The 17,710-nt window shown below is 47.4% G+C and overlaps 1 protein-coding gene across 4 annotated transcripts in view; it reads left to right on the top strand.

Moving 5' to 3' along the window:
- Positions 1-17,378, top strand: part of LOC110499230 (fatty acid synthase) — a 30,814-nt gene extending 13,436 nt beyond the window's left edge. For all 4 annotated transcript variants that reach the window (XM_036956054.1, XM_021576228.2, XM_021576226.2 and 1 more), the window contains 33 exons: positions 294-483; positions 921-1,015; positions 1,176-1,310; positions 1,501-1,704; positions 1,971-2,086; positions 2,326-2,501; positions 2,795-2,986; positions 3,166-3,246; positions 3,781-3,966; positions 4,120-4,299; positions 4,410-4,613; positions 4,927-5,243; positions 5,334-5,735; positions 5,945-6,109; positions 6,194-6,309; positions 6,522-6,676; positions 6,987-7,190; positions 7,297-7,447; positions 7,943-8,121; positions 8,251-8,370; positions 8,486-8,608; positions 8,716-8,939; positions 9,243-9,447; positions 9,603-9,754; positions 9,980-10,071; positions 10,262-10,656; positions 11,174-11,362; positions 11,488-11,715; positions 11,888-11,946; positions 12,055-12,207; positions 14,658-14,756; positions 14,918-15,169; positions 15,243-17,378. In XM_036956054.1, the coding sequence (XP_036811949.1) occupies positions 294-483; positions 921-1,015; positions 1,176-1,310; positions 1,501-1,704; positions 1,971-2,086; positions 2,326-2,501; positions 2,795-2,986; positions 3,166-3,246; positions 3,781-3,966; positions 4,120-4,299; positions 4,410-4,613; positions 4,927-5,243; positions 5,334-5,735; positions 5,945-6,109; positions 6,194-6,309; positions 6,522-6,676; positions 6,987-7,190; positions 7,297-7,447; positions 7,943-8,121; positions 8,251-8,370; positions 8,486-8,608; positions 8,716-8,939; positions 9,243-9,447; positions 9,603-9,754; positions 9,980-10,071; positions 10,262-10,656; positions 11,174-11,362; positions 11,488-11,715; positions 11,888-11,946; positions 12,055-12,207; positions 14,658-14,756; positions 14,918-15,169; positions 15,243-15,380 (5,877 nt within the window). In that variant the 3' untranslated portion in view covers positions 15,381-17,378. The remainder of the gene's footprint in view (positions 1-293; positions 484-920; positions 1,016-1,175; positions 1,311-1,500; positions 1,705-1,970; positions 2,087-2,325; positions 2,502-2,794; positions 2,987-3,165; positions 3,247-3,780; positions 3,967-4,119; positions 4,300-4,409; positions 4,614-4,926; positions 5,244-5,333; positions 5,736-5,944; positions 6,110-6,193; positions 6,310-6,521; positions 6,677-6,986; positions 7,191-7,296; positions 7,448-7,942; positions 8,122-8,250; positions 8,371-8,485; positions 8,609-8,715; positions 8,940-9,242; positions 9,448-9,602; positions 9,755-9,979; positions 10,072-10,261; positions 10,657-11,173; positions 11,363-11,487; positions 11,716-11,887; positions 11,947-12,054; positions 12,208-14,657; positions 14,757-14,917; positions 15,170-15,242) is intronic.
- The last annotated feature ends 332 nt before the right edge of the window (positions 17,379-17,710 follow it).

The following is a 17,710-nucleotide window of genomic DNA, read 5'->3' as shown; positions in this document are numbered from 1 at the left end:
GCAGCCATCTTAACTAAGGTTGGGGGGGGGCACTGAAACCAAAAAGCTATGGAAATAGGACTGTATTGTTTGTTATTTGCACAGACAAAAAGCACACAATGCCTCTGACATATCAAAGGCAATCATGAAGATGACCATTTGAGATGGTCCTGTGTGGCTGTTGGTAGAGCATGTGAGAAATGTATGCACGCATGACTAAGTCGCTTGGGATAAAAGCGTCTGCTGAAAGGCATATAATATTTATATTATTGTAGTATGCTCATAAAAGTAACCGCTGTCTGTCCCCCTCTCAGATCGCCCAGATTGACCTGCTCCAGAAGCTGGGTCTGCAGCCGGACGGCATTGTGGGCCACAGTGTGGGAGAGCTGGCCTGTGGCTACGCAGACGGATCCCTCAGTCACAGTGAGGCTATCCTGGCAGCCTACTGGAGAGGGAGGTCCATCAAGGAGGCTAACCTGCCCCCCGGGGGCATGGCTGCAGTCGGTAAGGACCAAAAAGAGAGGGTGTTTTGTTTTGAATTGCCAGATACCGGTACTCTACCCTGCACCTTAGACTGTTTCCCTATGTACATACAGCCATTGAACACTGGTTACTTTAATCACGTTTACGTTTCACCCACTTTATATGTATACACTGTATTCTAGTCATGGCTCAGCGTATATAACTTTTTGTATTTGTAACTGTTAATTTTTATTGCTAGGTATTACTGCACTGTTGGAGCACCTGAGGACATCTGTGTATCCACCAATAAACTTTGATTTGGGTTCATTTGTGCTGAGCCACTTTTTTTTCTTCTTTCTCTCTCCCCACCCTCCTCTCTCTCCCCACCCTCCTCTCTCTCCCCACCCTCCTCGCTCTCGCTTTCTCTCTCTCTCCCCACCTCCTCTCTCCACCCTCCTCTCTCTCTTTCTCTCTCTCAGGGCTGACATGGGCAGAGTGTAAGGCTCAGTGTCCCCAGGGTGTGGTTCCAGCCTGTCACAATGCTGAAGACACCGTCACCATCTCTGGCCCTGCGGTAACACATTTTGGTTCAAATCCTTGCATCTATCGATAGCTTAATGCGCTATTTTTAAACACCCTTTTTTTAATACTATACTATTGAGACCAATTCTGTCTGTAAGCTACAGTTTGTCCTGTAAAAGCCTGAAACTGACACGGTGCACTTCTGTATGCAGGAGGCAGTGAGTAAGTTTGTATCAGAGCTGAAGGAGAGTGGTGTGTTTGCCAAGGAGGTTCGTAGTGCTGGTGTAGCCTTCCATTCTTACTACATGGCCTCCATCGCTCCCGCCCTGCTGGCTGCTCTCAAGAGGGTAAGACGACGTTTGACTGTGTGGCTCAGTCCAAAACCTAACACCTTTTTAAAAAAAACTTTTCAATTCAGGGAGGGAATTGAAACTAAATGCATGGATTGAAAAAACAGACTGCTTTCCACCTGCCTGGGAATAGAATTTCAAGTCATCTGCCAAATATACTGAATCCCCATCTCCACTCTCTTTGTAGGTGATCAAGGAGCCTAAGCAGAGGTCTGCCAGGTGGATCAGTACATCTATCCCCCAGAAGGACTGGGACAGCCCGCTGGCTCTGTACTCCTCAGCAGATTACCATTGTAATAACCTGGTCAGCCCTGTCCTCTTCCAGGAGGGCCTGAGCCTGGTGCCTGATAACGCTGTGGTTGTGGAGATAGCACCACATGCACTGCTGCAGGTTAGTATACACAGAATGTAGAAACACACACAAACATAGGATAAGACTGTGGGGTTCAAGACCGCACCACACACTCTGCTCACACAGGCTATAGAATTGTTTTTACCTTTATTTAACTAGGCAAGTCGGTTAAGAACAAATTATTATTTAAGAGACCGCTGCGCCACTCGGGAGCCCCAAGAAACACACACACACCAACCTCTGACAAAAATGCAGCATACTTATTATCATTACTGTGTGAAACCTTGCGCTGTCTCCCCCTGCAGGCGATCCTGAAGCGCAGCCTGAAGCCCACGTGTTCCATCCTGCCCCTGATGAGGAGAGGCCATGCCAACAACCTGGAGTTCTTCCTCTCTCACATTGGCAAGGTCTACATGAACGGGTCAGTACCTGCTGCTGACACGCCACGCCTCTGATGTCATCATTATGCAACTGATTCTATTCTCAACCTACTGTAGCTTAAACACAGCTTTAACTGGTGTTGTGCATATTATTTTCCCAATACTGCAAGATGGCCTTCACACCTTACTTTGCCATTCTTTTATTCTTATAAACTCTGTTAGCCCCTAGTACAAACTAAAACATGCATGTCAATACCAAGCATCTCTCCTATGTGTCCAGGATCAACGTGGACAGTAAGCAGCTGTACCCATGTGTGGAGTACCCGGTGCCCGCGGGCACCCCTCTGATCTCCCCCCTGGTGCAGTGGGACCACACCCAGACCTGGGATGTCCCCAAGGCTGAGGACTTCCCTGCTGGTTCTGGAGGGTCCACCTCAGCTACCATCTATAACATTGGTGAGAGACATGCAGTACCAGTCAAAAGTTTGGACACACCTACTCATTCAAGGGTTTTTCTTTATTTTTACTATTTTTCTACATTGTAGAATAATAGTGAAGACATCAAAACTATGAAATAACGCATATGGAATCATTTAGTAACCAAAAAACTGTTAAACAAATCAAAATATATTTTATATTTGAGGTTCTTCAATGTAGCCACACTTTGCCTTGGTGACAGCTTTGCACACCGATACAGTATAGACACAGAATACACAGACAATAACATAGTTGATCTCCTCTCCCCGCAGACATGAACCCAGAGTCTCCAGACTACTATATGATTGGCCACTGCATCGACGGGCGTGTCCTGTACCCAGCGACGGGTTATCTGGTACTGGCCTGGAGGACCCTGATGAGGAGCCTTGGCGTTGTCATGGAAACCACCCCTGTCACCTTCGAGGACGTCACCATCCACAGGGCCACCATCTTACCCAAGACTGGTGAGGGAGGGACGGACGGCGAAGGGAGGGGAGGAGTTTGATCATTGGTTGTCTGTCGCATCAAGGGTGTCTATTTGGGTTGTCAATCTTTTACTGTGGTTCATTTATGACCTTTCTTCAATGTGCTTTGTCTCGCTCCCTTTTCTCTCTCTTACTCCTTCCCCTCTTCTCGCTGTCAGGTTCAGTCCAGTTGGAGGTGCGTCTCATGCCCGCCACCAGTCGATTTGAGGTCTCCGAGAATGGCAACCTGGCTGTCAGTGGTACGCATACTTTATACTCTCCTATAAGCATCCAAGATAGAAGCCATCTTTTACATATCAAACATTTATGTGCTCTGTTACATGGTAATAGCTAGTGTATATAGACTCATTGAATCTGTTACATATTATAAACTGGGTGGTTAGAGCCCTGAATGCTGATTGGCTGACAGCCGGGGTATATCAGACTGTACCATGGGTATGATTTTTTTTTTTTTTTTACTGCTCTAATAACTTTGGTAACCAGTTTTTATAATAGCAATAAGGCACCTCGGGAGTCTGGTATATTGCCAATATACCACGGCTAAGGGCTGTGTCCAGGCACTCCGCGTTGCGTCGTACTTCAGAACAGCCCTTAGCTGTGGTATATTGGCAATATGCCACAAACCCCTGAGGTGCCTTATTGCTTAAATAGCAACTAGTGTATACAACCATTCAAGGTTTATGACATAGTAATAGAGAGTATAAACTCTACATGCTTTCTCCTTGGTCCTCCTCAGTCAGTCACCTATCCCATACTTCTCTCTGTCTGTGTAGGCAAGGTGAGCATTTTGGAGGACGCTGCTCTGGACGCATTCCACTCTGATATTGGTAAGCCTGTCACCGGGGACGATGGTGACCCCAAACTGCGCCTGACAGCCCATGACATCTACAAGGAGCTCCGTCTCCGTGGTTATGACTACGGCAAGACTTTCCAGGGCATCCTGGAGTCCAACAATGCAGGTGTGTGTGTGTGAGAAAAAGTTAAATCATTGTGAACCTCTTTATGAAATAGTTGCTTCCCAGTATTAAGTAGGCTAATGTGGCTAGTTGTAGATTGTACAATGTTATTGGTTGACTGGTTTCCCTCTGCTCTATCCTTGACTCTGGCTGTAGGTGACAGTGGGAAGCTGCAGTGGACCGGTAACTGGGTGACCTTCCTGGACACCATGCTGCAGATGATCGTGGTTGGCCTATCAGGACGCAGCCTTCGCCTGCCAACGCGGATCCGCTCTGTGTGTGTCGACCCCACCGTCCACCAGGAGAGGGTCACTGAATACGGAGAGGCTAAGGAAGGTATTGAAATAAAACATGTACACAGGCCCACCACAAACACACACTTGACTCACTTAAGGATGCCGTTTTATTTTTTTTTACTGTTTTTCTATCTTCTCTCCATCACCTAGCCGTGGTCGTCCACGTCAACCGTTGCCTTGACAACATTGTTGCGGGCGGAGTGCAAATCTGTGGTCTCCACGCCACGGTGGCACCGCGTCGCCAACAGCAACAGAGCCCGCCCACCCTGGAGGAGTTTTTGTTTGTGCCCTACCTAGAGACAGAATGCCTGTCAGCCAATGAGAAGTTGGGAAACCAGCTCAAGAACTGCAAAGGTTAGAGTTCATGTTTGTTGGCTACCTTTATCATCCAAACAGTGGGAAGTCATTTTGCTTTCAGATTCAATGTTTAAAATCACAGTTAACATTTTTTAATAATAGGTAGCAATCTATTTGTATTCTCTCTTTCTACAACGCATACACAAAAAAAAGGAATGACTGTCCTTACATCGTGAGACTATGTAAACAGAGAAATTGCAAATCTGATGTCAAAGAAGGCAGATATTACTTGACATTTTGTTAGTCTAAAAAGGCCATAGTACTAAATTGATTACCCTCTGTCTGACCCTTGGTTCATGCATCTCTCCAGGTCTGATCCACAAGCTGCAGAAGAAGCTGGCTCCTCAGGGCGTTAAGCTCTCCATCCCTGGTCTAGGGGGGGTGTCTGGCCCTGCTGTCCCCAGCCCTGAGTCCGCTGAACCTGGCTTGCTGCGGCTGCTGTCCCTGCTTTGTGGTCTAGAGCTGAACGGTAACCTGCGGTCAGAGCTGGAGCAGACTGTTGAGAAGGAGAGGGGTTGTCTCCTCCAGGACCCCCTGCTACATGGTCTACTGGATGGCCCAGCCCTCAGACACTGTTTGGACACAGCCCTGGAGAACACTACCCCCGGGAAGATCAAAGTCCTGGAGGTGAGAACAAAGATGTGATACAGCAGAGGTCATGAGCTCTCGCTCTCACGCCCTCCTCTCTAACCCCTGCTCTGTCTCGCCCCACCTCAGGCCCTCTCCAACGACGGCCATCTCTTCTCCCGTGCCGTGCCCCTCCTTAACATCCAGCCCATGCTCCGCCTCGACTACGTCGCCACTGCTGCTACCCTCGACCTCCTGACCCCCCACCAGACCACCCTGGATGCCATGGGGGTCACCACAGCCCAGTGGGACCCCCAGCAGGGCCCTGTGCCCGGGGGTGCGGTCGGTGGGGCCGACCTGGTGGTGTGTAACCACGCCTGGGGTCCCCTGGGGGCCGGGGCTGAGGTGGTGGTGGGGAACCTGGCCTCGGGGGCCAAGGAGGGTGGCTTTGTGATGCTCCACACCCTGCTGAAGGGAGAGACGCTGGGGGAGATGGTGGCATTCCTCACCTCCAAAGACAGTCAGAACAACCAGCAGAGACTGCTCTCCCAGGTCAGTTACACTGCAGTAGAAAACTGATACCCAGATGAATCCTTAGCCCCCCAGCCTCCCTTCAGATATTAAAGCAGGGCCACACATTACACTATTAGCTTCAGTCAGTGTTTAGTGAGTGAGGATACATAACCTGGCCATACATATAGTCTCATTTGTGAAATTGTATTACCTATGATGTCTAATACTGTCATTGTTCTCTTCTCTAGACTGAGTGGGAGAAAGCCTTCTCTGATGCGTCTCTCAACTTGGTGGCTGTCAGGAAGTCATTTTATGGCTCTGCCTTATTCCTGTGTCGCCGTCGGTTACCCAGCAAACTGCCCATCTTCCTGCCTGTGGACAGCTTGGACTACCAGTGGGTGGAAACACTCAAGGTGAGGGAAATGTCTAATGTCTCTGTGTTAATAACTCCTTAATAAGTGCTTATAAGCCCTTACAGCTCTCTTTCCCCCCCCCAGACAACGTTGGCTGAGCCCTCAGACTCTCCGGTCTGGCTGACTGCTACCCAGGGTCACTCTGGGGTGGTGGGCATGGTCAACTGTCTACGCCAGGAGCCCGGGGGCAGCCGCATACGGTGAGACTAAAGCCTGGTCTGAAAAAAAACCTTGGCTCTTCCCCTTGACACTTGATCTGAAAGGATTCGATTGGTATTGGCAGTTTTAAAAGCACAGATGTATATATTATAAAGGTAATCGCTCCATCTTTCTCTCGGGTAGGCTGTGAATCATACAGTGAGTCAGACTAATGCTGTACTTCTCTCTCCTCATCTCTATTCTCTCTCTCCAGGTGTGCATTTGTATCCAATCTGTGTGAGTCTTCTGCGGTGCCCACCCTGCAGCCTGCCCATAATTCCATGCGGTCTGTGCTGGAGGGAGACCTGTGTATGAACGTGTTCAGGGATGGACACTGGGGAGTGTTCAGACACCAGCTCATCTCTCAGGGTACGACAACCACACCACCATCTCCCCTCTCTCTTGTTCTTGCTCTAGCAAGATCTCAAAAGTTACACCCAATGAGATATCTTGAGAGAACTTTCACACATTCAGTCATTGCATAGGAGCTTGATGATAAAATTGCAGTGAAAAGAAAGTGCTTTCCTAATGATAAACACTACATTTTCTGATAGTCACAGACTAGCCCTAGGCTCAAGAATATGCTGATTTAAAACGTTCATCTTGGACAATAATGGATTCCAAATCTTCTGTTGATCATGCTGCAAAGCTTAATACCTCTTTCTCATTCTCTCCTCAGATCTGAGTGAGGAGTTGACAGAGCAGGCTTACGTTAACGTGTTGACCCGTGGTGACCTCTCCTCGCTGCGTTGGATCGCCTCGCCCCTCCGCCATTTTGTGGCGAGCAGCCCCCATGTGCAGCTGTGTCGCGTCTACTACAGCTCCCTCAACTTCAGAGACATCATGCTGGCCACCGGGAAACTGCCACCGGACGCCATCCCAGGTAAGGAACACACACACACAGACATGTCCTCTAGGAAACTGCCTCTGAAGCTATACCAGTAATGAACACTCTGTATTTTACGCACACATCTGATTTCCCTCTGTAGGTGACCTGGCCCTACAGCAGTGCATGTTGGGTATGGAGTTCTCGGGTCGTGACCCCAGCGGTCGGCGTGTGATGGGGCTGCTGCCTGCTAAAGGCCTGGCCACCTGCGTTGACGCTGACACACGCTTCCTCTGGGACATCCCAGATGGCTGGTAAAACAATGCGCCTACCCCAAACCACACCCTATTCCCTACATTATGTAGTGCATTTGAGTAAAAGTGCTTGCCTACGATCAGTTTTGCCTTTCAAAATAATAATGAATAAAAGGGGGGAACTGATCCTAGATCAGCATTCCAATACTTTGTGAAAACAGGCCCAGAGCCACAAACAACCTCGTAGGGAGACACTGTTTTGGGATCTTGACTAACAGACTGAGGGGCGTACTACAAACCAGCATCAATGAGTTAGCCGGCTAACTTTTATAAACAACCAGAAATAACTATTAAAGCTAAACTTATTTATGTGTGTTTGGTTGTTGTCGATTAGACCATGCCCATTTCAAGTGTATACTTCGGAGAGAGAAAAAGTGAAGTTATTTCAGAATATTTCTGTAAATTAGATCCCGTTTTGTACTATTCCCCTTTTTGTTGACGTTTAGCTTTATGACTAAGTTATTGTTGTAAGTAACTTATGTTCTCGCTCTCTAGGACCCTGGAGCAGGCAGCGTCGGTGCCGGTGGTCTACGCCACAGCCTACTATTCCCTGGTGGTCCGAGGCAGGCTCCGCCCAGGGGAGAGTGTTCTCATCCACTCAGGGTCAGGGGGCGTCGGCCAGGCTGCCATCTCCATTGCACTCAGCCAGCGCTGTAGGGTCTTCACTACTGTTGGTGAGTACCAGAGACTTGTAGGTACACACACACACACACACACACACTCGGCCTGTTAATGTCAGAATTGTCAGTGCATTTAGCCATAGATGTCTTTGTGTAATCTGTGTTTTGTGTTCTTTGTCTCAGGTTCAGCAGAAAAGCGTGCCTACCTACAGGAGCGTTTCCCCCAGCTCACCTCAGAGTCCTTTGCCAACTCTAGAGATGCCACCTTCGAACAGCACGTCCTGCTACACACACAGGGAAAAGGTCATACACACAGACACGCTTCAAACTTGCCTCACTCAAACACACGAAACATGCCAACTATACAACATGATACGCCACTCACTCACTCACATGTTCTTGTGTATCCTGTCTGTAGGAGTGGATATGGTGTTGAACTCCCTGGCTGAAGAGAAGCTGCAGGCCAGTCTTCGCTGTCTGGCTCGACACGGACGCTTCCTGGAGATCGGCAAATACGACCTGTCCAACAACTCCCCTCTGGGTCAGTACACCGCACTGCAACTGCTCTCCATGGCAGCCATTTTGTGTCTGATTCACTGTGCCACTGCAGCTGTTCTAATGTCTGACATGAGTCCCTGTTTCCCTCAGGTATGGCTCTCTTCCTGAAGAACGTGGCGTTCCATGGGATCCTATTGGACGCCCTGTTTGAGGAGGGGAACAGGGAGTGGGAGGAGGTGTCCCAGCTGCTGAAGGGGGGCATTGTGGGAGGTGTCGTCAAGCCACTGAGGACTACGGTGTTTGAGAGAGACCAGGTGGAGGAGGCCTTCAGATACATGGCCCAGGGAAAACACATCGGCAAAGTCCTGCTGCAGGTCACTTACTCAACAACTCCCCCTCTTCATTATTCATTCACACTTTCTTTTACTATCTCCTCAACTCTCTCTTTTAGACCGGTCCATTTATTATAACACTGTTATTACCACTTATTATACTCTTGATACATGACGGTTTATTACAATCCACTTGGTGTGTGTTGGGTCTGACGTGGTGGCAGATACCCTAGAGGTTAAGAGCGTTGGGCAAGTAACCGAAAGCTTGCTGGTTGAAAAATCCAGGCAAGGCACTTAACCTCTAATTGTCTGCTAAATTACTAAAATGTAAATGTGTGTCTCTAGGTGCGTTCAGAGGAGAAGGGTGGTGGTACTCAGGCGGTGGGCTCGCCCCTCTCCCTCCCCGCCATCTGCCGTACCTTCTGCCCTGCTTCCCACTCTTACATCATCACCGGGGGACTGGGCGGCTTCGGCTTGGAGCTCGCTCATTGGCTGACGGAGCGAGGTGCCCGCAAACTGGTGCTCACCTCCAGATCGGGCATCCGCAACGGTAAGAGATAAGAACTCAGAACTTTGACTTGTACTTGCACATTTTTACATGTGCTGTATTGTAGCACACCAGCAAAGCCATTGTGGTGTTACATTAGCTGCACACTTGTTGTTTGTGATAGTCCAGTCACTTTTAATGTCGGTTCACGTTGCTAGGTTACCAGGCGAAGCGCGTGCGTGAGTGGCAGGGGATGGGTGTGCAGGTGCTGGTATCCACCAGTGATGTCAGCACCCTGGAGGGGGCGGAGCGACTCATCAACGAGGCCTGCAGGCTGGGGCCTGTGGGAGGAGTCTTCCACCTCGCCATGGTAACGCACCCCCCCCCCCCCCCCCCCCCCCCACCTGTACACTGTTGCTTTTTGTTTTCACCTGTCCCTCTCTCAACTCCCATACCTCTCTCACCTACCTATCTCACTCACCCGCTCGCTCACCTACCTACCTCTCTTTCTCACCTTCCTACCTCTCTCTCACCTGTGCCTCCCTCCTCTCTCTCGCTCTCTCACCTGTCTTTTTCTCCTGTCTTTGTGTACCAGGTGTTGAAGGATGGCATGTTGGAGAATCTGACTCCTCAGCTGTTCCTGGATGTCAACAAACCCAAATACAACGGAACCCTCCACCTGGACAGGTAAGACGATACACACATGCATAGCAGTTAGCTTAGAGATCACTCCCCCTGGTGCTTCTGTACTTCTGCTGAGATTTACCAGTCTTTCCATTATAAGGATCTGTCAATATCCAATGTTTTGGAGGAACAGAAAATCCAAAAGCAGTCAAAGGTAATCGAAGGCTTTCCCTCCTCTCTCCCTCTTTCTCAGGGTGACCAGAAAGCTGTGTCCAGACCTCAGCTACTTTGTAGCCTTCTCCTCTGTGAGCTGCGGCCGCGGCAACGCCGGCCAGAGTAACTACGGTTACGCCAATTCTGCCATGGAGCGTGTGTGCGAGCAGCGACGCCACGACGGCCTGCCCGGATTGGCCGTCCAGTGGGGCGCCATCGGCGACGTGGGCGTTGTCCTGGAGACCATGGGCGGCAACGACGTGGTGGTGGGCGGGACTCTCCCGCAGCGCATCACTTCCTGTCTGGAGGTGCTGGACCGCTTCCTGTGCGAGCGGCGTCCGGTGATGTCGAGCTTCGTGCTGGCAGAGAGGAGCGTGGTGAAGAGCGAAGGAACAGGACAGAGAGACCTAGTGGAGGCTGTCGCTCATATACTGGGTAGATCCCTCATCACCCATACACCTCCATACAACTAACCCTATAACAAACCCCAGACAGAGACCTGAGGGGCGTACTAGAAAGCAGGATCAAGGAGTACGCCAGCTAACCTCGATGAGCTTAAAATGAGCATGATCTAATTGACTGAACAACAAAAACACATTTGTATGTCAGTTTAGCTTTCTTGATGAACCAGAAAATAAGTAGTTTTTTTTCTGCTTGGTTATCCAAGGTAGCTGGCTAACTCATAGATCCTGCTTGGTAGTATATCCCCCCTAGTGGAGGCTGTGGCTCACATACTGGATAGGACTAGAGGAAGAGATGTCACTCATCACCTGTACACCTCCACCACCATGTAACCAGCTCTAGATTCTTCCTGAAGTTGCCCCATCACAGCTGATGGGTGGGCTGCTGTTGTGTTTATATCAATAGATTTGAAGCTGGTTTGGGTGTTTTCATTCCATGTGTAACTCCCTGGTTATTTCTCCCTCTCCCCTGTCCCCTCTATCCTTTTCAGGTGTGCGTGATGTCAGCAGCCTAAATGCTGACGCCTCATTGGCTGATCTGGGTCTGGACTCTCTGATGGGCGTGGAGGTGCGTCAGACACTGGAGCGCGATTATGACATCGTCATGGCAATGAGGGAGATCCGACAGCTCACCATCAACAAGCTCCGAGAGCTGTCCAGCCAACCGGCGGGAACAGCAGGTGTGTGTACACAAACACTGTAAGCAATAATGATTCTGTATAGTTAGGAAGCATATGTGTGTCATGGACTTACGTGTACTTTTTCTCTCTCTTTCCCTCTCTCTCTCTCCCTCCCGTCTCTCCAGAGTCCTGTCAGTCTCCAGTGAAGAAGGGAGGTGTGCGTTCTCTGTTGGAGTCGGACCTCAGTTTGATGCTGGTCAACCCAGACGGTCCCACTGTCTCACGTCTCAACGAGGTGCAGAGTGCTGAGCGCCCGCTGTTCCTGGTCCACCCTATAGAGGGCTCCATCGCTGCCTTCCACACACTCACCGCCAAGCTCAGTGTGCCCTGCTACGGCCTGCAGTGCACTAAAGGTACACACACAGGAACAAACTCCCTCCTCTCTCTCTCTCAATCATACTGATACAGTCTCTCTCTCTCTCTCTCTCGTGCAATCACACTGATTCTCTCGCAATCACACTGATTCTCTCTCTCTAAAGTTGTAAACTTGATCTTAATGACAAACTATCGCCCCCCTCTCTCTAGCTGCTCCTTTGGACAGTATACAGTCTCTGGCTACATACTATGTGGAGTGTATACGTCAGGTAAAAAAGATACTAACAACTTAATTAGTATTTATATATTTACACACATGATAGATAATTACAGTGATTTTATAAATAACGGTCTGTGCTTATGTTTTATTTGTGTAGGTGCAATCGGAGGGTCCGTACCGGATTGCCGGCTACTCCTTTGGGGCCTGCGTGGCGTTTGAGATGTGTTCTCAGCTACAGGCCCAGGGTAGAACCGTAGACTACCTCTTCCTCTTCGACGGATCACACTCCTACGTCGCCGCTTACACACAGGTGAGACCTTATGCAAGCGTATTGATACTCACACACACACACACACCGGTGATACGCGTGTGTCTGTACATACTGACACACACACAGATGAGAAATCAGACAGGCCAAGGCAAACTTTTTTATTAACATAATTGGTGAAGCAAAGGGAAATTCTAAATTGATATGGGAGAATCTAAAAAAGTTAACAGGGAAAGACCATAGTAACACTGCAAAAAGACTAGAAATCATGGTGAATAACAATCTAACACAGGATGCAGTCGAAATAGCAATAGCCTTCAATTCCTACTTTATTGACTCTGTCAGGGTACTGACACAGAACCCCTCCACTTGTTTCTTGGGCTCAGTGCTAGTGAATGACACTCAACCTGTCTTCATCATAAGGGAGGTTTCTGAGTCAAAGGTGAACAAGGTGATTAGCTCACTAAAGAACTCTAAAGCCAAAGATGTGTTTGGGATGGACTCTACCTTTCTTAAAAACTACAAAGAGTCACTCATTGGCCCCATTACTAAGGTCACCAACACATCTATTGGTCTAGGTGTGTTTCCAAGGGTATGGAAGTCGGCCATAATAACGGCCATCTTTAAATCAGGTGACCCTGCTGACGTGAGTAACTACAGGCCCATTAGTATACTACCTGTGGTGTCAAAGGTTGTTGAAAAGTGTGTAGCAGAACAACTGATTGCCCACCTCAACAACAGCCCCTTCACATTACACTCCATGCAGTTTGGCTTCAGAGCGAAACACTCCACAGAAACGGCCAACTGCTTTCTTCTGGAAAATGTGAAGTCCAAGATGGACAAAGGGGGTGCTGTTGGGGCTGTGTTTCTGGACCTAAGGAAGGCTTTTGATACTGTTAACCATGAGATTCTCATCACAAAATTGTCCAAGTTCAACTTTTCCCCTGATGCCTTGAGATGGATGAAATCATACCTTGAAGGCAGAACCCTGTGTGTCAGAGTGAGCAATGAGCTGTCGCCCACTCGTAGCTATGATGTGGGCGTGCCCCAAGGGTCAATACTGGGGGCCCCTCCTGTTCAGCCTGTACATTAATGATCTGCCTTCTGTCTGTACTGGGTCTGAAGTTCAAATGTCTGCAGATGATACAGTGATATATGTGCATGCAAAGAGCAAACAACAAGCTGCACAAGAACTCACTACTGTAATGGTCCAGGTTACAAAGTGGCTCAGTGACTCGTGTTTGCATCTCAATGTAAAAAAAACTGTTTGCATGTTCTTCACAAAGAGGGCAACAGATGCTACTGAGCCAGATGTCTATGTGTCAGGGGAGAAGCTCCAGGTGGTATCCGATTTTAAGTACCTTGGTATCATACTTGATTCCAACCTCTCTTTTAAAAATAATGTGAAAAAGGTAATTCAAATAACCAAATTCAACCTAGCTAATTTCCGATTTATACGAAATTGTTTGACTACAGAGGTAGCAAAACTGTACTTCAAATCTATGATACTCCCCCACTTAACATACTGCTTGACTAGTTGGGCCCAAGCTTGCTGTACAACATTAAGACCTATTCAGTCTGTCTACAAACAGGCTCTCAAAGTGCTTGATAGGAAGCCCAATAGCCATCATCATTGTCACATTCTTAGAAAGCATGAGCTCTTGAGTTGGGAAAATCTTGTGCAATACACCGACGCATGTCTTGTATTCAAGATCCTTAATGGCCTGGCTCCCCCTCCACTCAATATTTTTGTTAAACAGAAAACCCAGACATATGGCAGCAGATCCACAAGGTCTGCCATGAGAGGTGACTGTATAGTTCCCCTAAGGAAAAGCACCTTTAGTAAATCTGCATTCTCTGTGAGAGCTTCCCATGTCTGGAATACACTGCCATCAGACACACATAACTGCACCACATATCACACTTTCACAAAATGCTTGAAGACATGGCTAAAGGTCAATCAGATTTGTGAACATGGTCCCTAGCTGTGTGTTGCCGCTTTCCATGTTGTCTGTTGTCTGTAACTTGTGAGGTGTGGAAACACTTTGTTGCTTTTATGAATTTTGTCTTGCTGCTTTTTGTTTTATGTTGCTCTGTCTGTATGCTACGTCTTGCTTGTCCTATGTTGCTCTGTCTGTATGCTATGTCTTGCTTGTCCTATGTTGCTATGTCTTGCTTGTTCTATGCTGCTATTGTCTATATTGTAATTGTTTTTAATAACCTGCCCAGGGACTGCGGTTGAAAATTAGCCGGCTGGCTAAAACCGGCACTTTTACTGAAACGTTGATTAATATGCACTGTCCCTGTAAAAATAAGAAATAAACTCAAACTCAGAGGTTACGCTGGGTACTCTGACACATGCACACATCCTCGTACTCAGTTCCTTCACAGTGAACTCTACTTGAAAAGAGTCCGTCAACTTATAAACTCAGAACTAACCATAGGGTCATGTGTAGCGTTAACCTGATGTTTGTATTCTATTTGCCTTTCAGAGCTACAAATCCAAGCTGACCCCTGGTAAAGAGTCTGAGGCAGAGACCGAAGCGCTGTGTGCTTTCATCCAGCAGTTCACTGGCATCGAGTACAACAAGGTACAACCCTTTACAACCACAGATAATGGCCTCTACTCATACTGTACTCACTGGCTATGGCATAATATTAAACTAATATTATACTTGAGTCTGGTTCAATGCATAATTCTCACATGTCTTGTTCTGCCTCTTTTTTACCTCTCCTCGCTCTCTCTGTCTAGTTGTTGGAGACCCTCCTCCCTCTGTCTGATCTGAAGGCCCGTGTCAACATGGCGGTGGACCTCATCACCTCCAGCCATAAGAACGTCAGTAAAGAGTCCCTGCGATTCGCTGCCGCCACCTTCTACTACAAACTCAAGGCTGCCGACGGTTACGTCCCGGCAACCAAATACCACGGCAACGTCACCCTGCTCCGCGCCAAGGCCAGCAGCGACTACGGAGACAACCTGGGGGCTGACTACAAACTGAGCGAGGTGGGTATACACTAACACGCATGAACAGGCACACGCACACACTGCTATAATAACAGGCTTTGTTCCTCTTCAGGTGTGTGATGGTAAGGTGTCGGTCCACGTCATCGAGGGAGACCACCGCAGCTTCCTAGAAGGCGAGGGGGTGGAGTCAATTAGTAGCATCATCCATAGCTCATTGGCCGAGCCACGCGTCAGTGCCCGGGAGGGTTAGACCAGTCCCGCCCATCCCAGCCCTCTCCCCCAATAGCACCAAGTTCTCCTATCCCCAAACCTAAACGCCATTGGGCAATACATATAATGGACGCAACCCCCAACCTATCAAAGCTTTTAGCTCGCTGCCACAGGGTATGTTCCCATGGGAACAAACAACGTGCTGTATGTTTGTGCTCTACCAATAAGGTCCTCGCTCTCTTTTATTTGTAATTTTTAAAAATCTTGTCTCTTTATCATGTTTGGAATGTTAGAATAAAGTTAGATGCTCAACTCTGTACTGGTAATCAATCCTGCTACAACTGGAGATGTTGCTGGCTCAACCCTATAGCTAGCCTAGCATGTGAGCCTGGCTGTGTTGCCAACTGATTGTAGCCTAGCCCTAGATAACCTACCTAGCTGTTGTGTTATGATACTGCTCAACCCACCAGTCTGCTAAAGGGTGTTTCGTGAACTTGGTAATGAAGGTGTGTTGTGTGGACTCGGACCCTCTACCTATGCACATGCGTGCATGTTTTATCTCATGCCAAACCCTAGCAGTGCCCTAATGATGCAGACTATTCCACGTGTACATAGCCTCCTGTCTCACCTGTCTAACACCTGTTCAAGCTCTGTACCTGTTACCAAGTGACATTGGCTTAGGAGGAAACCATTGTTACATGGTTGTCTTTGTTTGGGGTTGATTTGTATAAAAGGTTTGTTTACCAGCATTGGTCATAAGTTATGATCCCTATTTTTGTTGACTTCAAAGTTGTTTGCAGTGACTTGTAGTGTTACACTGATCCTAAGGTAGTTTCACAAAGAGAAATGTATTAACTTCCCAACGCAGGAAAATGGCTAAAAGTATCTGACTGACACCATATTTGATCAAGTTAACTTTTTAACTATTCAGCTGTTTACTGGAAATAAGACTCCCTGTATCTGTCTTTCCATTTAAGAACTGAAATACTTTTTGAAAACAACAGTATTCTTCTGGGTTTAGATCTGGGTGTGTTGCCTTTCCTGTGTGAGTACACCTTTTTTAAGAGGACTGATTGGATATCTACAGGTCACATTTCTATGATCTTGGCTTCTTTGACAAAGTAATTTAAATGGTTGCTGTTTTAAAAAATGTATGCTGTTCTATGTAACTGGCTACAATGGATTGCTAATCATACAACTAACCTTGTTTTTCATTTCTTTCAATGTTCCTTCAAAATGTTCTAATGTTCCTGAAATATTGTTACGTAAGACGGTTTTAAATATTCTGAATATTACTGCTGTCCACATGCAATGCTTCAAAACGCTTTGGCTTTGAAAGGAAATAGAGCAATGAAACATCACTTGTATGGCACTACCCAAATACTGTTATGTGAAATCTATGGTGTTCAGGAGGGCACAATGGAGTAAAAGGCTTTGCAAACTAAAATGGGGGTTCTTTATTGGATAAATTCAGCTCGTACCTTCCTGTTCCGAAACATTTTTTCCCATTTTGTGCCCACTGAATACGATCCGATTCACTGTCTCGCTGAAAAAGTAGTAGTTTGTCCAAGCTTCCATTTTGTTTGTGATGTCATGTCAGAATGCAAGTGCCGTTGGGTGTGGAATCATTGACCTGAAGAACGGCCTTGTTGTTGAGGAGTAGGTAGAATTTACCTCGAACCACTGGTCCAGGAACATATATTTTACTGTCTGCCTAATGGTTCATGTTTGGACTGTAGGCAGGATAATCTGATCCTAGATCTGTGGTTACAAGGCAACTTTCTACCTTCAGCTGTTTTTGACTCCCATGACCTTTGCTGACCCCTGAAGGTCCTTCAAGATCAGGGGTCCAATCGCAGAATGCAACAGACTGACCTCTGAGACTACTAATGAGGTCTATGAAGAGTCGGGTGGCTTTAATTTGAGCATGGTGATTGGCTGCAGTAAAAAGGAGGGAATTGACAGTGCTCCTTTTTTAGTTTGTTTTTCCCAGTATTTATTGTATTAGTCCAAATAAAGAGCGATCACTAACATCCTGCCTCAGTGTCTGCCTGGTTTCTATGTAAACTTATTGAGGCAACTACAACAGGTCCTGATAGTTCTCTGCAAGTGGTCTCCTTAGCTTATTCAACTCACCATAATCTTCAGGCAATCATAAAATACTCCTGGCCTTTCACACCTTAATGTTAATCCCTGTGTTTAACTGACCATACATTCCTTGTTATTATTCTTTATTTAACCAGGTAGGCTAGTTGAGAACAAGTTCTCATTTACAACTGTGACCTGGCCAAGATAAAGCACAGCAGTTTGACACATACAGAGTTACACATGGGATAAACAAATACAGTAAACATACAGTGGAAAAAAAGA

This window comes from Oncorhynchus mykiss, chromosome 20, assembly GCF_013265735.2.
Source record: "Oncorhynchus mykiss isolate Arlee chromosome 20, USDA_OmykA_1.1, whole genome shotgun sequence".
Taxonomy (NCBI): Eukaryota; Metazoa; Chordata; class Actinopteri; order Salmoniformes; family Salmonidae; genus Oncorhynchus; species Oncorhynchus mykiss.
This window is presented reverse-complemented; position numbering and strand designations above follow the sequence as displayed.